The 23355-nt window shown below is 36.3% G+C and overlaps 1 protein-coding gene across 7 annotated transcripts in view; it reads right to left on the bottom strand.

Annotated features, from left to right (window-relative positions):
- COP1 (COP1 E3 ubiquitin ligase) overlaps window positions 1-23355 on the bottom strand; it is a 264376-nt gene that overhangs the window by 141920 nt on the left and 99101 nt on the right. For all 7 annotated transcript variants that reach the window (XM_035010743.1, XM_035010740.1, XM_035010739.1 and 4 more), the window contains 2 exons: window positions 20998-21112; window positions 15733-15868 (listed from right to left, as the gene is read on the bottom strand). In XM_035010743.1, coding sequence (XP_034866634.1) covers window positions 15733-15868; window positions 20998-21112 — 251 coding nt within the window. The remainder of the gene's footprint in view (window positions 1-15732; window positions 15869-20997; window positions 21113-23355) is intronic.

Genomic DNA, 23355 nt, shown 5'->3' with positions numbered 1-23355 from the left:
GCTTCTACTATTCCTTATCTCAAACCCACTGCCCGTACTGTAGCCAGTAGATATTTTCACAGCACTTACAATGCTTTTTTCTATATATTGGCTTATAGATTTTGTCTCTACACTAATCTGTACATTACTTTTAGTGGTACAATCAGCACTTACAGTATAAATAGATACAATTTTTAAAAATTAAAACAAAAATAAGGGGCACCTGGGTGGCTCAACCGGTTAAGTGTCTGCCATCAGCTCAGGTCATGATCTCAGGCTCCTTGGGATCAAGCCCCGCATCTGCTTCTCCCTCTCACTCCCCCTCTGTGTTCTTTCTTTCTCTCTCTCAAGTAAATAAATTTATAAAATTAAATAAATATTCTAGACAAATATAGGTAAATATATAACTGACCTCAGGATTGCAGGAAGGAACTGTCTGTATTAAAAAAAAAAAGTACAGCTTAATTTTAAAGTCCTAAGAACATATGGCAACTGTCTCCTAATAAAGCCTATTCTACTTCTGTACATTGCTGACTACAAAGATCTTCCTTATATTAGCGTTAAAATGTAACTTCCAGCCATTAGTCCTACTTTAACTCTTGGATACCAAACAGAATCATTCTAATTCTTTTTATACTTTGATTACTTGAAGGGAGTCATTAGGTTAACAAAAAATAAGAATTTTATCATAAAAGGCAGTATTTTAATTCTGAACATTTATTGTAGGCATCTACTTTATGTTCTCATTAGTGAAAAACTTTTACTAGTCTGCTAAAATCTTAAATGCTAACACAATTAACACTTTTTAGTTAAGAAGTGTAAAATGATTTGAGTTTATGGTTTCACTCTGTACTACTGACAAGCCTCAGTCTAAGCAAGGGCAAAAGTAAACATAGAAAGGAGGAAATGACAAGAGAAAAATTTTAGGGTAGAGGCTATGAGGGAAGGAAAGGATGTAGCAGCTTCTAATATGTGAACTTGGACTATTTGTATCTCACTTTTAACCTGTATTTTCAATTGTTATAGAAGTAGCAAACTCATCAACACTTGCTGACAATCCTAGACTTCTCTATTTTAAGTTGTTAACACTACTTTATTTTTCTGTCATGTATCATTGGTGAATTACAAACTTCCTTTTTAGCCTAGGGATACTTTCTTCAAAGGAACACTTATCAGCAAGCAAATATATAAAAGCAGGTTGAGATGGACAATTACTAGAGCTCTCCAGAGCCTCCCAGAGCTGACAAACGAGTTTTCCATTCATTAAACAAATAAAGCACCTATTAAGCACCTATCATTTGCCAGAAATGGGGAGTCAGGAGTAAGTAAGATATATAAGACCTCTTTCCTGAGGAAACTTCAAGTTTAGAACACAGTATTTGAAATTACTGCTTTAAAACATTAGGACTAGGGGGAGGAGCAAGATGGCGGAGGAGTAGGAGACCTAAATTTCGTCTGGTACCAGGAATTCAGCTAGATACGCATCAAACCATTCTGAACACCTATGAACTCAAAAGGAGATCAAAGAAAAAAACAGCAGCAACTCTCTGAACAGAAAAGTGACCACTTTCTGGAACGTCTCTTCTGATTTATTTAGTGTATATTTTTCTGGGGTCGTTGTTACCCTGTTAGCACTTTGTTCTCTCATTCATCTGTTCTCCTCTGGACAAAATGACAAGATGGAAAAACTCACCTCAAAAAAAAACAAGAGGCAATACCGACTGCCAGGGACCTAATCAATATGGACATCAGTAAGATCTCGGAACTAGAGATCAGAATGACGATTTTAAAGATACTAGCTGGGCTTGAAAAAAGCATGGAAGATATTAGAGAAACCCTTTCTGGAGAAATAAAAGAACTAGAATCTAACCAAGTCGAAATCAAAAAGACTATTAATGAGGTGCAATCAAAAATGGAGGTTCTAACTGCTAGGATAAATGAGGCAGACGACAGAATTAGTGATATAGAAGACCAAATGATGGAAAATAAAGAAGCTGAGAAAAAGAGATAAACAACTACTGGATCACGAGGGCAGAATTAGATAACTGATACCATAAGATGAAACAATATTAGAATAAGAAGAAGAAAAAGAGAGGTGGGCAGAAGGTATATTGGAGCAAATTACAGCAGGGAACTTCCCTAATTTGGGGAAGGTAACAGGCATCAAAATCCAGGGGGGCACACTGAACCCCCCTTCAAAATCAATAAAAATAGGTCAATACCCCGACATCTAATAGTACAACTTACAAGTCTCAGAGACAAAGAGAAAATCCTGAAAGCAGCTCAGGAGAAGAGATATGTAACCTACAATGGTAGAAACATTAGACTGGCAAAAGACCTATCCACAGAGACCTGGCAGGCCAGAAAGGTCTGGCATGATCTATTCAGAGCAATAAATGAGAAAAATATGCAGCCAAGAATACTATATCCAACTAGGCTGTCATTGAAAATAGAAAGAGAGATCAAAAGCTTCCAGGACAAACAAAAACTAAAAGAATTTGCAAACACGAAACCAGCCCTACAAGAAATATTGTAAGGGGTCGTCTAAGCAAAGGGAGAGTCTAAAAGTAACACAGACCAGAAAGGAACAGAGACACCATAGAGTAACAGTCACCTTACAGGCAATACAATGGCACTAAATTCATATCTTTCAATAGTTATCCTGAATGTAAATGGGCTAAATGCCCCAATCAAAAGACAAAGGGTATCAGGCTGGATTAAAAAACAAGACCCATCGACATGCTGTCTGCAAGAGACTCATTTTAGACCCAAAGACACCCCCAGATTGAAAGTGAGGGGGTGGAAAACCATTTACCATGCTAATGGACACCAAAAGAAAGCTGGAGTGGCAATCCTTACATCAGACAAATTAGATTTTAAACCAAAGACTGTAATAAGAGATGAGGAAGGACACTATATCCTACTTAAAGGGTCTCTCCAACAAGAAGATCTAACAATTGTAAATATCTATGCCCCTAACATAGCACCAGCCAATTATATAGGCCAATTAATAACAAAATCAGAGAAACACATCAACAACAATACAATGATAGTAGAGGACTTTAACAGCCCCTCACTGAAATGGACAGATCATCTAAGCAAAAGATCAACAAGAAAATAAAGACTTTAAATGACACACTGGACCAAATGGACTTCACAGATATATTCAGAACATTCCATCCCAAAGCAACAGAATGCACTTTCTTCTCTAGTGCTCATGGAACATTCTCCAGAATAGATCACATCCTAGGTCACAAATCAGGTCTCAACTGGTACCAAAAGATTGGGATCATTCCCTGCATATTTTTGGACCACAATGCTTTGAAACTAGAACTCAATCACAAGAGGAAAGTCGGAATGAACTCAAATACATGGAGGCTAAAGAGCATCCTACTAAAGAATCAATGGGTCAACCAGAAAATTAAAGAAGAATTTAAAAAATTTATGGAAAACAATGAAAATGAAAACACAACTGTTCAAAATCTTTGGGATGCAGAAAGGTGGTCCTAAGAGGAAAATATATAGCAATACAAGCCTTTCTCAAGAAACAAGAAAGATCTCAAATACACAACCTAACCCTACACCTAAAGGAGCTGGAGAAAGAACAGCAAATAAAGCCTAAACCCAGCAGAAGAAGAGAAATAATTAAAGATCAGAGCAGAAATCAATGAAACAGAAACCAAAAGAACAGCAGAACAGATCAACGAAACTAGGTGCTGGTTCTTTGAAATAATTGATAAGACTGATAAACCCCTGGCCAGACTTACCAAAAAGAAAAATGACCCAAATAAATAAAATCATGAATGAAAGAGGAGAGATCACAACCAACACCAAAGAAATACAAACAATTATAAGAACATATTATGAGCAACTCTATGCCCGCAAATTACATAATCTGGAAGAAATGGATGTGCTCCTAGAGATGTATAAACTACCAAAACTGAACCAGGAAGAAATAGAAAACCTGAACAGACCCATAACCACTAAGGAAATTGAAGCAGTCATCAAAAATCTCCCAACAAACAAGAGCTCAGAGACAGAAGGATCCCCAGGAGAATTCTACCAAACATTTCAAGAAGAATTAATACTTATTCTTCTGAAACTGTTCCAAAAAATAGAAATGGAAGGAAAACTTCCAAACTCATTTTATGAGGCCAGCATTACCTTGATCCCAAAACCAGACAAAGACTCCATCCAAAAGGAGAATTACAGACCAATATCCCTGATGAACATGGATGCAAAAATTCTCACCAAAATACTAGTCAATAGGATCCAACAGTACATTCAAAGGATTATTCATCACAACCAAGCGGGATTTATTCCTGGGCAATAAGGTTGGTTCAACATCCGCAAATCAATCAATGTGACACAATACATTAATAAAAGAAGAACAAGAGGGCGCCTGGGTGGCTCAGTTGGTTGGGTGGCTGCCTTCGGCTCAGGTCATGATCCTGGAGTCCCTGGATCGAGTCCCGCATCGGGCTCCCTGCTCGGCGGGGAGTCTGCTTCTCCCTCTGACCCTCCCCCCTCTCATGTGCTCTCTCTCATTCTCTCTCTCTCAAATAAATAAATAAAATCTTAAAAAAAAAAAAAGAACAAGAACCATATGATCCTCTCAATAGATGCAGAAAAAGCATTTGACAAAGTACAGCATCCTTCTTGATTAAAACTCTTCAGAGTGTAGGGACAGAGGGTACATACCTCAATACCATAAAAGCAATCTATGAAAAACCCACAGCGAATATCATTCTCAATGGGGAAAAACTGAGAGCTTTCCCCTAAGGTCAGGAACGTGGCAGGGATGTCCACTATTCACCACTGCTATTCAACACAGTACTAGAAGTCCTAGCCACAGCAATCAGACAACAAAAAGAAATCAAAGGCATTCGAGTCGGCAAAGAAGTCAAACTCTCACTCTTTGCAGATGATATGATACTTTATGTGGAAACCCCAAAAGATACCACCCCAAAACTGCTAGAACTCATAGAGGAATTCAGTAAAGTGGCAGGATATAAAATCAATGCACAGAAATCAGTGGCATTCCTATACATCAACAATAAGACAGAAGAAAGAGAAATTAAAGAGTCGATCCCATTTACAATTGCACCCAAAACAAAAAGATACCTAGGAATAAATCTAACTAAACAGGCAAAGGATCTGTACTCAGAAAACTATAAAATACTCATGAAAGAAACTGAGGAAGACACAAAGAAACGGAAAAACGTTCCATGCTCATGGATTGGAAGAATGGATATTGTGAAGATGTTAATGTTACCTAGGAGCAATCTACACATTTAACGCAATCCCTATCAAAATACCATCAACTTTTTCCAAAGAAATGGAACAAATAATCCTAAAATTTGTATGGAACCAGAAAAAACCCCGAATAGCCAGAGGAATCTTGAAAAAGAAAAGCAAAGCTGGTGGCATCACAAATTCCGGACTTCAAGCTCTATTACAAAGCTGTCATCACCAAGACAGTATGGTACTGGCACAAAAACAGACACATAGATCAATGGAACAGAATAGAGAGCCCAGAAATGGACCCTCAACCTCAACTCTATGGTCAACTAATCTTCGACAAAGCAGGAAAGAATGTCCAATGGAAAAAAAACAGTCTCTTCAACAAACGGTGTTGGGAAAATTGGACAGCCACATGCAAAAGAATGAAACTGGACCATTTCCTTACACCACACACAAAAATAGACTCCAAATGGTTGAAACACCTAAATGTGAGACAGGAGTCCATCAAAATCCTAGAGGAGAACACAGGCAGCAATCTCTTCGACCTCAGCCGCAGCAACTTCTTCCTAGAAACATCGCCAAAGGCAAGGGAAGCAAGAGCAAAAATGAACTATTGGGACTTCGTCAAGATAAAAAGCTTTTGCACAGCAAAGGAAACAGTCAACAAGAATGGGAGAAGATATTTGCAAATGACATAACAGATAAAGGGCTAGTATCCAAAATCTATAAAGAACTTATCAAATTCAACACCCAAAGAATAAATGATCCAATCAAGAAATGGGCAGAAGGCATGAACAGACATTTTTCCAAAGAAGACATCCAATGGCCAAAAGACACATGAAAAAGTGCTCAACATCACTCCGCATCAGGGAAATTCAAATCAAAACCATTTCAATGAGACATCACCTCACACCAGTCAGAATGGCTAAAATTAACAAGTCAGGAAATGACAGATGTTGGCGAGAATGCAGAGAAAGGTGAACCCTCCTACATTTGGTGGGAATGCAAGCTGGTGCATCCACTCTGGAAAACAGTATGGAGGTTCCTCAAAAAGTTGAAAATAGAGCTACCGTACAACCCAGCAATTGCACTACTGGGTATTTACCCCAAAGATACAAATGTAGGGATCCGAAGGGGTACATGCACACAGATGTTTATAGCAGCAATGTCCACAACAGCCAAACTATGGAAAGAGACAAGCTGTCCCTCAATAGATGAATGGATAAAGAAGATGTGGTGTATATATACAATGGAATACTATGCAGCCATCAAAACAAAACAAAACAAAACAAAACAAAAACCACGAAATCTTGCCATTTGCAATGACATGGATAGAACTAGAAGGTATTATGCTAAGTGAAATAAGTCAATCAGAGAAAGACATGTATCATATGATCTCACTGATATGAGGAATTCTTAATCTCAGGAAACAAACTGAGGGTTGCTGGAGTGGTGGGGGTGGGAGGGATGGGGAGGCTGGGTGATAGACACTGGGGAGTGTATGTGCTATGGTTAGTGCTGTGAATTGTGTAAGAATGATGAATCACAGATCTGTACCTCTGAAACAAATAAGATATTATATGTTTAAAAAAAAAAAAGATAGTAGGAAGGGAAAAATGAAGGGCGGGGGGGGAGACTGGAGGGGGAGATGTACCATGAGAGACTATGGACTCTGAGAAACAAACTATGGGTTCTAGAGGGGAGGGGGTGGGGGGGATGGGTTAGCCTGGTGATGGGTATTAAAGAGGGCACATATTGAATGGAGCACTGGGTGTTATATGCAAACAATGAATCATGGAACACTACATCAAAAATAATGATGTAATGTAAGGTGATTAACATAAAATAATAAAATAAAACTAAAAAAAATAATAAAAATAAAAATAAATAAAACATTAGGCCTGAGCAAAATTCTGGAAGCAAATTATTTTCTCTGTACTCCCAAATCCTCACATTTCTCGTTGATCCCAGATAGCCCAATAACTTGTAGGATGATAACAAAAAATCTTCTGAAAAAAAGAAAAAGTTCATTAGCAGTCCAAAAGAGTCATAGGGGCGCCTGGGTGGCTCAGTGGGTTAAGTGTACGACTCGATTTTAGCTCAGGGCTTGAACTCAGGGTCTTGAGTTAGAGCCCTAAGATGGGCTCCATGCTGGGGCCCAGTACGGAGCCTACTTAAAACAAAACAAAACAAACAAAATAACTTATTTAAAAAATAAAATAAGTCATAATTTTTCCTTCGAAAACAAATCATTTGATTACCTGGACATGTTTTTAAATACAAATTACAAAGTCACAGCACTCTACGATACAGAATCAGTACTGGCTGTCATTAAAAATTGAAATTTAGGGGTGCCTGGGTGGCTCAGTCATTAAGCATCTGCCTTCGGCTCAGGTCATGATGTCAGGGTCCTGGGATCAAGCCCCGCATCGGGCTCCCTGCTCGGCGGGAGGCCTGCTTCTCCCTCTCCCACTCCCCCTGCTTGTGTTCCCTCTCTCACTGTGTCTCTGTCAAATGAATAAATCTTTAAAAAAAAAAAAAATTGAAATTTAGGAAAAACAATTCTTATAACTGGCTACTACAAAAATAAATGCTGAACATGAACAGTTTCAAGCTATGGCAAGAGTGGCATTTTAATAGAATATCTACATCAAATTAAAAACATGGTCATTATTAAGGGCAAATCAGACAAGAAAGTAATAGGGATACCAAGTATCACACACTCAAAAGAGGTGTGCCTGGGTGGCTCAGTTGGTTGAGTATCCGACTCTTGATTTCAGCTCCGGTCATGATCTCAGGGTTATGGGATCAAGCCTTATTCAGGCTCTGTGCTCAGCGGGTAGTCTGCTAGAGATTCTCTGCCACTCCCTATGCTCCTTCCCCACTTAAAATAAATAAATAACATCTTAAAAAAAAAGAAAGAAAGAAACTCAAAACAATTTATTCCTTTTATTCTTTTGGGTGTCTCAAAAATGGTGTTTCAACAGGTCCTGAAGGGAATAACGGAAGAGCGGAACTCAGAAGCCACAATGTCTCAGTTCAAATCTTAATTCTATCATTCACTAGCATTGTGTTGAACTAGGACAAGTTAGATAATTTCTCTCTACCACAATTCCTCATCTGTACAATGGGATTGGCCACAATGCCTTATTCCAGAGGTTTGATATAAAGATTAAATGAGTTAGTGAATACTTACAGTATCTTGTAAGGTACTTAGAAAGGTATCTTTAAAAGTAATTAAATAATCAAACACTACATTACCAATGTAGCGACTGATCTAGCAGCAGCAATGCCACAATACATAACCATTTTCTTCTTATAAATTTACTAATGCCTGCTGCAATTCTACTTAAAAATTTCAGAAACCATGAGCAAAAATGTTAATATAACCTCGAACCTACAGGTGGAATGTAGAACAATTTTAACTATAACAACCTACGTATGTAAAATTCAAATCAGGAATTGAAGAAGCAGCTACTGCTAAGTATTCAGTAAGTTCAAACAATACAATTTCAAAAAATTCCTCTCTGATGGCCAACAGGTATTTAAGAAAATATGCAAAATGTGACATCATTGTTATGTGTAAGATGAGTTTCTATCCTTTCCATTACTTGCTGTTGTTAACCTAGGACCATCTAGTATTCATGAGCATGAACTTCTCTATTAGCTACTAATTTCCATAAGCCATTTATTTCCATATCTAGTCCACTAATAGTTGAGATACTGTCAAAGTAAACAAATGCTGCCACCTTGTGGAATTATAAGTATGTTGGTATTAAATAACCCAACACGATCCATATGCTAAAGGAAAACTTTTTTTTTCCTGAAGATTTTATTTATTTATTTGACAGAGAGAGATACAATGAGAGCGGAAACACAAGCAGGGGGAGTGGGAGAGGGAGAAGCAGACTCCCGCTGAGCAGGGAGCCCAATGCAGGGCTTGATCCCAAGACCATGGGATCATGACCTGAGCCAAAGGCAGACACTTAATGACTGAGCCACCCAGGCACCCTGCAAAAGGAAAACTTTAAAATCAAGTTTCTTTTTCTCTCAGTGAGATTCTCAATGCAGTGAATTACCAACACTAGATATATTTCATGCAATTTTACAGTAAGAACAATTTCTTCTACAATGTAATGAAATATTGCAACATTATTAAATAATGCAAATTCAACATTATTTGTCATTTTTAATGTCTTTATCTCTTTTCCAAAAGAAGTTCTTCATCAAAATTTCCTATTTTGAGAGGAATTAAAAGCCTTTAAAGTGAATTTATTATCAATGATATGTGTGAATATGAGAAAGTAGGAAAAGCAAAGAAATCACCAGGGCTGTGAAACTTGCTAAGTCTCTCTGAATACTATTTTCATTGTTGCTACCTACTAGTCTTCATCTATCCTGTCTTATATTATAAACCTTCAAAATTAAAATTTTTTTTTCAGAAATGTTAGTTCAATGTCAATAAAAGAACGATGTTAAGATGGCAAGATGAAAGAACTAAAGGTATCTTTTAAAATTTTAATTAAAATATTTTAATAAAACCAATCTCACTCAAAAAAAAAAAAAAAAAAAAGATTTATTCCAGAGAAAGAGCAAGCAAGAGAGCGGGGAGGGGGGACCAATAGCCTCAAGCCGACTCCAAAGGGTGCGGGAGTCTGACACCCAACCAACTGCACTACCCAGTTGCCCCTAATCTCACTTTCATTAAGTGGTATTCCCAAACTGAAATCTTATTGAAGTCTTCAGTAAACTTCTGCCTCAGAATACACAGTGCTCTTACATAAATGTCTCTGTAAGATCAAGACTTAATATTCCTGAAAACAATATTACACTATGTGTTAACCAACTAGAATTCAAACAAAACTTGGGGCGGGGGGGGGGGGAGGCACTTAATAGCGTTAAGAAAAAAAACCTGCCCAGGATTATATTAAAATCAAGCTAAAATGGCTTTCAAAAATGATGGGAAAAAAATGGCTCTTATTCTTTTTTGAATCCTAGAGATGTATAACCAATTCTACATTTCCTAACTAGAAATGCTGCTTTTGTAATATAAAGTTAAGATGGAAATTTTTACTTTGTTTTTGGATTTTTGTTCATTTTTTTAATGGAAAAGATAATACAATGCAGGATTAATTTACAATGATAAGGAACATTAATCTATATTACAATAGAACTATAATCTGCATTACATTTTAGTTGAGTAGAATCACATAATTATAGGTAAATATATACATCAGGTCATTATTATAAAACTCCATTGTTATTTGTGTTGTTTCATATTCAAGCTACATTTCTCAAGCTTTTAAAACCATATATTATACATTCCTACACTAGTTAAGAATTTAAGGGGCGCCTGTGTGGCTCAGTCAGTTAAGCGTCCAACTCTTGTTTTCAGTTCAGGTCATGATCTCAGGGTTGGGATCAAGACATGGGATCAAGCCCCATGTCAGGCTCCTCACTGGGTGTGGAGGCTGCTTGGGATTTTCTCTCTCCCTCTGCCCCTCACCACCCCAACTTCTGCACAAGCACACGGTGCTCTCTCTCAAAAAAAAATTTAAAAAATTAAGTAATAGTGTTACACTGTTACTCCAAGCTAAAGTGTTTCAATAACTTTCTTACATTGCCTCTATAAAGGCACTGAAATAATACTAAGAGCTTTCCTAAATCCAACCATTGTATCTGGCCTGTTCATGATTGTACTCTTAGCCTAGCCCACATTAAGGAGTCAATTAATTTTTGTTATATAAATTTAATCACTCATTAAATTAAATAAGCCCCACAGTGTGCTGCATTTTCAAGTTTTAATCACTCCAGTGCTTGATAAAGAAAACTCACATTACCCAACACATAGAAAAAAAATGAATGCATGAATTCTTGTCTTACTCATACTGAGCTAAACCAGCTGGAATACAATAAAAGTTTACTGCAAGTCTCTTTAGCTATCAGCTTAAATTCCAAGATCAATATTCTTATATGTTAATAAAAATCTTCATCATGCAAATGGAAAACCATACATAGTAATGTATTGGACAAGTTAAAAATTGCCAAATTCCTGATCTGCATGAAAACATCTTTTTATGGTTTCTTAATTATATCTAGGAGATTTTGAACATAAACAAGCAATGTGATGATACCAAGGGATTACTGGTAATTGTGTTACATATGATACAGCCCTGTGGTTTTACGATGTTCGTATTTACATTCTTAAGGATATAAGGATGAAATGACAGAGCATCTGAAATTTGCCTCAAAATATTAAGCAGGGGCACCTGGGTGGCTCAGTCAGTTAAGCATCTGCTTTCAGCTCAGATCATGATCCCAGGGTCCTGGAATTGAGCCCCACTGAGGGCTCCCCACTCAGCGGGGAGTCTGCTTGTCCCTCTCCTCCCCGCTTGTGCTCTATCGCTGTCTCTCTCTCTCTTTCAAATATATAAATAAAATCTTAAAAAAGAAATACGTAAGCAAAGAAAGAATGAAAAGTATAAAAGAAGGGGCGCCTGGGTGGCTTAGTCGTTAAGCATCTGCCTTTGGCTCCGGTCATGGGCCCAGGGTCCAGGGATCGAGCCCTACATCAGGCTCCCTGCTCCACGGGAGGCCTGCTTCTCCCTCTTCCACTCCCCCTGCTTGTGTTCCCTCTCTTGCTGTCTCTCTCTCTCTCTCTCTGTCAAATAAATAAATAAAATATTTTTTAAAAAAAGAAAAGTATAAAAGAAGCAAGGATAGCAAAATCTGGATCATGCTGAATCTGGAAGATGGCTATATGAGGGATTATTATTCCATTCTATTTTTATGTGTATTAGAAATTTTTATTAAAAATTTTTAAAGAATAGTCATCAAGATAATGAAGATAAAAATAACAAAAAGATAACTAGAAAATCCCAATATCTGAAAACTATTAAGATATGTCTCAATAATCCATGAGTCAAAAAAAAAAATCAAATTAGAAACTTAAGTTTCTTGAACTGAACGAAAATGAAAATCCTATTTTCAATGCAATAATAATGAATAGTCATAAAATTATGGAAACATCTCCACTTACAGCAGCATCAAAAAAATATTTAGGAATTAATCAAAAGTGAAAGATGTGTGCAAGGAAAACTACAAAAAATTGCTGAAAAAAATTAAAGAAGACAGAAATAAATGGAGATACATCTCATGTCCATGGATCAGAAGACTGAGTATTGTTAAGATGTCAATATTACCCAAAGCAATCTGGAGATTCAATACAATCCCTGTCAAAATCCCAATGACATTTTCTGCAGAAATAGAAAAAACAATCTTGAAAAAGAACAGAGCTAAAGGACTCACACTTCCTGATTTCAAAATTTACTACAAAGCTATAATAAAACAGTATGTTGGAGCACTTGGGTGGCTCAGTCTGTTAAGACTCTGACTCTTGATTTTGGTTCAGGTCATGATCTCAGGTCTCCCTCTGTCTCTGCCCCCCAGCCCTCACTCTCTCACTCTCTCTCTTAAAAAAAGTGTGGTAGTGGCATAAAAATAGCTATACAGGCCAACGAAGCAGAGAGGAGAAACAGAAATAAACCCTTCCACATATATATATATGGTCAAATGACCTTTGACAAGAGTGGCAATACCATTCAATAAGGAACGGAGTTTTTCAAGAAATGATGCTGGGGATACTGCATAATCACATAAAAAAAAGAATGAAGCTGGTCCCTTACCTAACACCATACACAAAAATTAACTCAAAATGGATCAGAAAGTTAAATCTAAAACACAAAACTACAAAACTCTTTTCATGACTTTGGATTTGATAATGATTTCTGGGATATGACATCAAAAGCACAGGCAACAAAAGAAAAATAGACAAATTAGATGTCGTGTAAATTATAAAATTCTGTGACTCAATAGACAGTATCAATGTAAAAAGACAACCCACAGAATTAGAGGAAATATGTACATATCTGATAAGAGATTAATATGCAGAATATATAGAGAACTACTGAAACACAACAACAACAAAATTCAAAACTGGGCAAAGACTTCATTAGAAATTTCTATAGAACAAATGGCCAATAAGCAAAGGAAACAATGCACAACATCACTAGTCATTAGGGAAATGCAAAGCAAATCTAAGAGCTACCACACCTCACATCTGTTAGGATGGTGACTATAAAAAACGGAAAATAACAAGTGCTGGCAAGAATGCGGAGAAACTGGAAGCCTTATGCACTGCTGGTGGGATCATAAAATGGCACAGCCACTGTGGAAAACAGTATGGCAGCTCCTCAAAAAGTTAGAAATAGAATTACCATATAATCCAGCAATGCTATATCTGGGGATATACCTAAAAGAACTGAAATTAAGGTCTTGAAGAGGTAGCTATTCACCCATGTTCATAGCAGTATTATTCACAACAGTTAAAAAACATGGAAGCAAACTGAGGGCTCTAGAGGGGAGGGGAGTGGGGGGATGGGTTAGCCTGGTGATGGGTATTAATGAGGGCACGTACTGAATGGAGCACTGGGGGTTATATGCAAACAATGAATCATGGAACACTACATCAAAAACTAATGATGTAATGGTGATTAACATAACATAATAAAAAAGAAAAAAAGAACATGGAAGCAACATGTGTCCATCAACAGACAGATAAGCAAAATGTGGCATATACATACATACAATGGAGTGTAATTCAGCCTTAAAACGTAGTAAAATTCTGATTTATGCTACAACATGGACAAAAACTGACAACATTTTGCTAAGTGAAATAAGCCAGTCACAAAAAAACAAATACTGTATAATTTCACTTAAATGAGTTACTCGGAGTAGTCAAAATAATAGAGAAATAAAGTAGAAGGGTGGTTGCCAGTATTCGGGGAAGATGGGAACGAAGAGTTACTGTTTAACGGATACTGATTTTCAGTTTTACAAGATGTCAAATATTAAAACAATGGATACTAGTGACCCTTGCACAATATTATGAAGGTATTTATTAAATACCACTGAATAGCACACTCGTTAAGATAGTGTATTTTATGTTACGTGTATTTTATCACAATAAAAGTAAAATTTGGAAAAAGAAAAAATGCCACATCAAAAATTCATGGGATGCAGCTAATTCAGGGCATGGAGCACAAATTATATTACAGAAGCAAATTTTCAACTCAATCACTTTAGTTTCTACCTTAAGAAACAACAAAGGTAAGAGGCAAATTAAATCTAAAGAAAGCAGGAAAAAAAGAAATAATAAAGTTAAGAGCAGAAATCAATGAAACAGAAAAATATAGAATATCAATAAACTAAGAGCTATTTGAAAAGACAAATAAAATTGATAAACTTCTAAACCAGACTATTAAGGAAAAAAAAACAAAATGGGAAACAAGTTTCCAATATCAGGAATGAGAAAGGGAACATCATTAGAGAATCTAAAGACATAAAAGGATAATAAAGGAATATTACAAACACATGAATGCCAATAAATTCAACAACCTAGGTGAAATGGGCAAATATTTTTTTTTAAGATTTTATTTATTTATTTGACAGAGAGAAAGAGAGAACACAAGTAGGCAGAGCAGCAGGCAGAGGGAGAGGGAGAAGCAGACTCCCCACCGATCAGGGAGCCCGATGGGGGGCTCGATCCCAGGACCCTGGGATCAGGACCTGAACCAAAGGCAGACATTTAACTGACTGTGCCACCCAAGCGCCCTGGGCAATTCTTTTAAAGACACAAACTAAAAATAATGTTCAATCAAGAAAAAAAAAAATCAATAACCTGATTAGTCTTACACTTCTTTCAAAAATTTAATTTATAGGGGCGTCTCGGTGGCTCAGTCATTAAGTGTCTGCCTTCAGCTCAGGTCATGATCCCGAGGTCCTGGGATCAAGCCCCGCATCAGGTTCCCTGCTCAGCGGGAAGCCTGCTTCTCCCTCTCCCACTCCCCCTGCTTGTGTTCCCTCTCTTGCTGTATCTCTCTCTGTCAAATAAATAAAATCTTTAAAAAAAAAAAAAAAGTTTAATTTATATTTAAAACTCTTCCCTCAAAGAAAACTCAAGGCCAAGATAGTTTCACTGGAGAATTCTACAAAATATTTAAGGAAGAAATAATACCAATTCTTCACAAACTCTTCTAGAAAACTGAAGATGAGGAAGCCCTTATGAGAAGAGCATATACACCCTGTCACCAAAACCAGACAAAGACATTGTAAGAACACAAACTGCAACCCTAAGAGGTGAATACTATTAATCATTCCATTTTAAAGATGAAGACACTGAGGACTAAAGAGATTCAGGAACTTGACCAATACCACAGAAATAAAAATTGGCAGGCAACCTGACTTCAGAACACAGGCTCTTTTTTTTTATTTCCTTATTTTTTTTTTTATTTTATTTTATGTCATGTTAATCACCATACATTACATCATTAGTTTTTGATGTAGTGTTCCAGGCTCTTAACTAGAACAATGAAACTGCTTGTTAAATTCTAGGTTAAATTCTAGATACTCTTGCAGAAGTAAATGTAAAGAGTGCTGCCCAATACTTACCTAGAGACTATGCTGGAACCATTATAGAGATCGCTAGCATATGACAATGTAGCCAAAGGTCGTACTGAATTATATCGAGTAAACTTAGACAAGCATTCCTGAAATTCATCCAACTGGCTTGCAGTTCGACTATCATCTATATGAAGAAAACAAAATAAAATAAATTTTACTGCAATGTAAGTCAAAGAGCAGTATATACAGATTAAAAAATATATTCTAAATATAAACAATTCTTAAGTATTTAGAGAACACTAGCATGCACAAATTATTTAGCTGATCTCTCAGCTTTAATAAAAATTTCTTAGTGATTCATTGAAAGACACTGTCTCTTTCAACACCAATAAAAACATACTGTAAACACTTTATTTTTTAAGCAATAATATCTTGGAAAATAAAAAAGTACCTCTGATCAAGAGCAACATAATCTTTTATTAAAACAAAAATCCCTTATCAATGGAGAAAATGAAGGTGGACAGGAGTATATACACTGAGTATATTCGTTATTTTGAAGGAACACATTTACAGAGATACATCTGCAAGCCCACATTTATTTACTATCAAAACACAATTTATAACATAGATTAAGAAAGCAATTGCTTTTTAAGTAAAAAGAAAGTGAAATACTTGCTCACATTATACTTTGATGTTTCTCAAATCAATTATGAAAAGGGAGGAGAAAACTGTAATATATCAATAATTCTCAAAAATAAAATACTTCTACTCAAATGTCTTGGTGGACCAAGGAAAACATTAACTCCATCCACTAGAGCACTGCATAAATACTTTGAATAAAGTCCATTTCAGTAAACTATTCATAATTAAATTATGTGGAATTTAAATCACAAAATCATCTCATGAAAGATGGAATAAATACAGCTATCTATTCTCCAACCCCGAAACAAGACTACAGAGAAAGCATGAATAAAAAATCATTGCTTTTCAAAAATGCTTTAGGTTTGGACTTGTATTTTCCTTTACAAAGAAAGAAAACACCCAATTTAGTTAGCTTCCTAACTGAAATTTGAAGATTGTTACAGCACTGTTTTCATACCTTCTTCATTAGTTTTAGCTTATACACATACAAACACATACAACTTTTTCAAGGTAAACTTTCGTGATTTCCCCCACACACACACTTTAAAGATTTATTTATTTGAGAGAGAGAGAAAGAAAGAGAGAGCGCGCACAAGCAGGGGGTGGGAGAGAGAGAAAGCAGACTTCCCACGGAGCAGGGAGCCCAACGTGGTGCTCCATCTCACAACCCCGAGATCATGACCTGAGCCAAAACCAAGAGTGGGACACTTAACCAAGTAAGCCCCGCAGTTGCCCCATGATTTCCCCTTCTTAAATGTCCTCTGAAAATAAGCAGGCATAATGAAATTTAGATATAAGAATCATTAAGTCTGAGGCGCCTGGATGGTTCAGTTGGTTGAGCGTCTGCTTTTGTCTCAGGTCATGATACTGGAGTCCCGGGATCAAACCCCATGTCAGGCTTCCTGCTCAGTGGGGAGTCTGCTTCTCCCTTTGCTGCTTACCAGGCTCATGCTCTCTCTCTCTAATAAATAATAAATAAAATCTTAAAAAAAAAAAAAATCACTAAGTCTACAGAGTTAAGGTACCAAGGATAGACAGTAAAGAATTGATTTAATTCATCTGGAGATACTAGGTTATCTTGAAGGTAACTATTGACATAAAGAAATTTATCTAACACTACTATGGCAAAAAAACAATTACTAGTCTCTGATACTAAGCTTCTGTCTCTGATATTTTACATTTTAAAGATTTAAACACTAAAATGGCAAATTCATCTAACAACCTATATCAAAGGTTCCAATTTTATACTGTTTCCATTCTAAAAACAGCAAAAAACAAACCCAATTAGCATGTACTGTCATAATGTTACTTAAATAATGTTCCTGCTCCACAAAAATTCTTCTCAGTAAATTCAACAAATTGGAAATAAAACATGGGTTACTGCAGTAAAACAATATCAACTGTACTACAAAGTGGTTTGAATGTAACAACTACTTGGTTCTTTTTATATATAATCTTATTAACTCTGAGTATTTAATATAATAAATAGTGACTGGAAAGACACCTCAGATATTTGTTTAAATACTAATTTAATGTAAATCTATTCTTTCATATTTTGACACCAATCCCTAAGTATAAAAAATTTACAAGCATTCAAGAATGTATATTCTGCTTAAGTCCATAATCTTTTCCTGGGTAGCTAAACTTCTGGGGCCATCACACCTATTGATTAACATCTACTTCCAAAAGAAGTTATAAAGAAAACACTAAAAATAATTATTTTAGTATCTGAAAGTATGGGCATTTGATTTTTATCTGGTTATGAAAAGGTAGGATTTTGTATGCTTGGTAGGTTTATGGTCAATAATCATACATATCTGCTAGCGTATTACTTTTCCTATTCCAATTACAGATTAGTTTGTGAAAGTGTGTTCAGCATCTTTTCCTCTCTTCTAATGCTTTATAATTTACCTTCTCTTCCAATTACAATTAAGAGTCCAGGGCATTAATCTCTTAATCTTCATCTCTCATTTCCAGAGTTGAAAATTGAAAGTCAGAAAGAGGGGATGGATTTTCATTTAAAAATATAAAGAAGGAAAAACAAACACTATGTACTCCATTACATAGAAGTTAAAATTTCCTCTTCACAGTCAAGGACACTAGGAGGAACTTCATATTCACCAATACGGTTAAGTATAGTCAATGTGTAAATTGAGTAAGATAAACTTGAGACTCCTAAAAACTAAGGACAACATGTTTTAAATACAATATAACCATGCCCATAAAAATGAAAATCTAATCTTCCTCCTGTTTTTAATTTATTCTACCTTCCAGTAATTTTATATCCCCAAAATAAATTGGTCTGTGACTACACCTTTACTATGCCACAGCAATGCCACGCTGCTAGTTACTTAAAAACTATTCCCCAACCTCTCTTTCCTACCTCTCTTTTTCTTTTAAATGTCTGCCATTTGCCTATGGATGTATTTCAACAATGTACCAACAAATAACATCTAACAGCATTAATATGAACCTTCTGCCAATCAGTTTGTAAATATCAAACCATTTTCAATTTCACAGCTTCCTATTGCACTTTATAGACTATTACAGAGGCTCAAAAAGGGGTTCAATTCCCAGGCAATACAATGAAAGTTTCCCATCTTATAAAAACTGTTGATCATTAATTGCATACACATTTATAAACAAAGCTTGGTTCCCACCTAGAATTCACAGGAAAAATGGTATGTAAATCTTCTTTTTCTTCCACCGCCTATCCTAAGGCAAATTTGTCCAAAGGTCCTAAGCAATGTGTATATTTTTTCTTTCCCTTCAAATTTTTATTTAAATTCTAGTCAGTCAGCACACAGTGCAATATTGGTCTCAGGAGTAGAAATCAGTGATTCATCACTTACATACAACACCCAGTGCTCATCATAAGAAGTGCCCTCCTTAATACCCATCACCCATCTAGCCCATCCCCTACCCATCTCCCTCCATCATCCCTCAGTTTATTCTCTATCTCTTCTGGTTTGTTTTCTCTTTTTACCCCTGCTCCCATATGTTCTTCTGATTTGTTTCTTAAATTCCACATATGAGTGAAGTCATATGGTAGTTGCCTTTCTCTGACTTATTTCACTTAGCATAATACACTCTAGCTGCATCCACATCATTGTGCATGGCAAGATTTCATTCTAATTGATGGCTAATATTTCACTGTGAATATATACCACATCTTCTTTATCCATTCATCACTCAATGGACATCTAGGCTCTTTCCATAGTTTGGCTATTGTTAATAATGCTGCTATAAACATCAGGATACATATACCCCTTTGAATCTGTGTTTTTGTTATCCTTTGAATAAATACCTAGTAGTAGAACCGCTAGATCACAGGGTAGTTCTATTTTTAACATTTTGAGAAACCTCCATAATGTTTTCCAGAGATGCTACAACAGTTTGCATTCCCACCAAGGTGCAAGAGGGTTCCCCTTTCTCCACATCCTCACCAACACCCATTGTTTCCTGTGTTCTTAATTTTAAAAATGTGTAGATTTTAATACAAACATGCCTATTCAAGAGAAAACTAAGGCCAAATTTTTAACAACTAATAAAATATCACACATTTTTTTCCTGGGTGGTCCTCATTTTGAGCAGGCGTATTACTAATGACATGAGTTAACTGAGCACCTAATTTGTATTTTATAGATATATCACCTATAAATCCTAAAAAACAAAACAAAACATAGGGTTGGTATTAATGTCCCTACTTCATTGGTGAGCAAAGACACTGAGAAAGTTACAACTCAAGGGGCAGAACTACAGTAATGCAATGAAAATATCCTATCATGTCCATGACGTTGCATAAGTTATTTCCTCTATTTTGAAGATGTTTCTAATTACCTTATTTAGTTAATGAATTCTAGCCTTGACTAAATACAATCCTCTAAAATCCCTACAGTGATCATTCCCTTACATTTCCCCATTTTCAACTTGGGTGTGGATTTTTCATTCCCGGCTGTATTAGTGGATATTCTTCTCTATTCTCCTAACACACTTATACAACATATAATATCACGTAGAATTATTTACCTGTTGCTTTGCCCCACTGAATTTACAATACTCCCTGACAACAGAAATCAGTTCTTTCATCTTTTTATTCTTAGCACAAAGGACAGTGCTTAAAACTTAATAAATGTTTAATATTTCATAATAAGAGGCAATTGAATGGAACTTATTTCTCGTAGCAACATATTCATGGTTGATTTTTTTTTTACTTTATATAGCTCACTACACAAAGATTAAAAATCCCCAAATAGAGGGGGAAAAAAATAAAAACAGCTATGGGCAACAGATGTTCTTCAATATCTTGGGGCGCCTGCATGGCTCAGTCGTTAAGTGTCTGCCTTCGGCTCAGGTCATGATCCCAGGGTCCTGGGATCGAGCCCCGCATAGGGCTCCCTGCTCAGCCAGGAGCCTGCTTCTCCCTCTTCCACTCCCCCTGCTTGTGTTCCCTCTCTAGCTGTCTCTCTCTCTGTGTCAAATAAATAAATCTTTAAAAAAAAAAAAAATGTTCTTCAATATCTCTAAGAACCTCCATAACATTCTGGTAGAATATGTTGAAAATACATACTTTTGTTTTATAAATAGGACTTTATATAAATCCAGCATAAGAAACTAGAAATGGATCTGACATATGAACTTGATTTATTTTAAGAAGTCTGGAATATGTACCTGAAATTCGAGACATCCTTGTAGAAAAGTAACATTGCTCTAAATCTTCAAAATGAGCAGTGAGTCGTTTTCTTCTTGATGCTAATGTGCTGTTATACCAAGGCTGTTTCTTTGTCTAAAGTAGTAACATAAGAAAAGACACTTGTAACTAAGAACAAATGATAGTCTTTTTCTGCACAGAATACCTAAATGATTGCATATTCAAAATATCAACATATTAAAATAACTAAAAATGGTAAATACTCATAGTTCTTAGACCATATTTTTCAATTTTTATTTTAAAATGCAAATAAGCTCAGGGTTTGCGGGGCCAGGGGCAGGAGTTTGGGTCCAGGTCCTGCCCCTGAGCCCAAGCCTCCTGGGGAAGCCTGCTTGTACTATGTAAGGGAGGGGGGAAATCTATCAACATACCTCAGGTTACAGGGAGGCGCATAGGTGGGGGAGGGGCTGGGTGGACCAAAGGCCAGAGGGGAGGGGCTTCTGGAGATGGAGAAAGGCCTGAGGATGGGGCCAGTTGGGGGAGGAGGAGGAAGCAACCTGGTGGGGCCAAGTGCTAAGTCCCAGCTGGGCTAGGCCCCTGGTTGGTGCAATATGGTTTGCTATAAAACTCTAATCTTCCAGCCAAAAAAATAAATAAATTTAAAAAATAAAATAAATAAAATATGCAAATAGGCTCTCAAGGCCAATTTTATAAGAATGAAATAAGAACCTTCTTTCAACTCTCCAAATTAAGATAGAATCGGGGCGCCTGGGTGGCTCAGTTGTTGAGCATCTGCCTTCAGCTCAGGTCATGTTCCCGGGGTCCTGGGATCGAGCCCTGCATCGGGCTCCCTGATCAGCAGGAGGCCTGCCTCCCCCTTTCCCACTCCCCCTGCTTGTGTTCCCTCTCTCGCTGTGTCTCTGTCAAATAAATAAATAAAATCTTTAAAAAATAATAAAAAAAAATTAAGATAGGATCCTTTATAACTACCATGCTAAATTTTAGAATTTTGAGAATTTTAATATGCAGAAATTGTTAGAAAACAATGTTCAAAAGAAAACTAATTACTTTTTCATCATCCTTATATTGCAACCCTGTACTCTTTGAATAAGAGAAATTATCCTTGATTGACAGAATATATATTTAAGTTAATACTGATTACTAAATTAAGGGGCAGTAATATGTAATATGAATGTACTAGTCTACCATATACATTAGAAGATCAGAACTAAATCACATATATATAAAGCCAGCAAACCTGAAATATATTGGCATATAAATCTATTTTAAAAAAATCTATGGTCCTCAATATATAATATTGCCTACACCATTTTAAATGAAAGGATAAGACAATTCTTCCCACAAATGGTTATTTTTCTATTATGCTTGAGGCCCACAGACACAGAGATGAGACAAATGACGAGAGCTTGAGATGACACAAGTTCATCATAAGTATACAATAACTGCAAATGTATTTAAGTAAGAAATATTAAGGTACTACCTTGAATAAAACACTCTAAAGTGAACCCCTGCTAAAACTAGGTGGTAGGTAAAAATCTTATTTTAAAGCAGTGCTTGAATCACAAGAAAGTAAGACAACTTACAAAGATTTAACAGATATACAAGCAAATAAGCTGAATTCAGAGAATTCAGAAAATATAATGGTGCCGAGGAGGGGAAAGACAAAGAGGACAATACTCATTTGGAGACAAATACCGACAAAAGAAAAAACACTAAAACTGAGAGAAACTGAAAAGAGAATTTGTGAACCGGAAAATAAATCTAAAGGAGATAACCAGAACTAAGGATAAAAAATAAAAAGGTAGAAAATTTGAAACAGAGGTTAAGAAGTATAAAAGTATAAGGTTGAAAATATGGGCACTTAGAGACCCAGAAAACTGTAAAAGACTGAAGAAGAAATATTTGAAGAATTCATGTTGACAATTTTACAGAACTGAAAACAGATATAAATACAAAGAAATTATTCCTATCAAGTAGGATAATTTAAAAGAAATCAATAATTAGACACAGTAAGGCAAAACTGTGTTTCTGTTCAAAAACAAAATGATTTTAAAATCAGACAAATAGGGGCACCTGGGTGGCTCATTCGGTTAAGTGCCTGACTCTTGATTTTGGCTCAGGTAATGATCTTGGGGTCAAGAGATGGCGCCCCAGGTTGGGCTCTGCACTCTATGGGGAGTCAGCTTGAGATGATCTTTCTCTTCCCTCTGCCCCTCCCCCCATCCGTGCACCCTCCTCTCGCTTTCTCCCTGTCTCTCTGTACCTCTCTCTGTCTCATAAATAAATCTTTATTTTTCCAAAGACCCCATCTATTTATTTGAGAGAGAGAGAGAGAGAGAGCTCAAGCACAAGCAGGG

The sequence above is a fragment of the Mirounga leonina genome, unplaced genomic scaffold, assembly GCF_011800145.1.
Source record: "Mirounga leonina isolate KUSES-001 unplaced genomic scaffold, KU_Mleo_1.0 Mir_154, whole genome shotgun sequence".
NCBI classification, from domain to species: domain Eukaryota; kingdom Metazoa; phylum Chordata; class Mammalia; order Carnivora; family Phocidae; genus Mirounga; species Mirounga leonina.
This window is presented reverse-complemented; position numbering and strand designations above follow the sequence as displayed.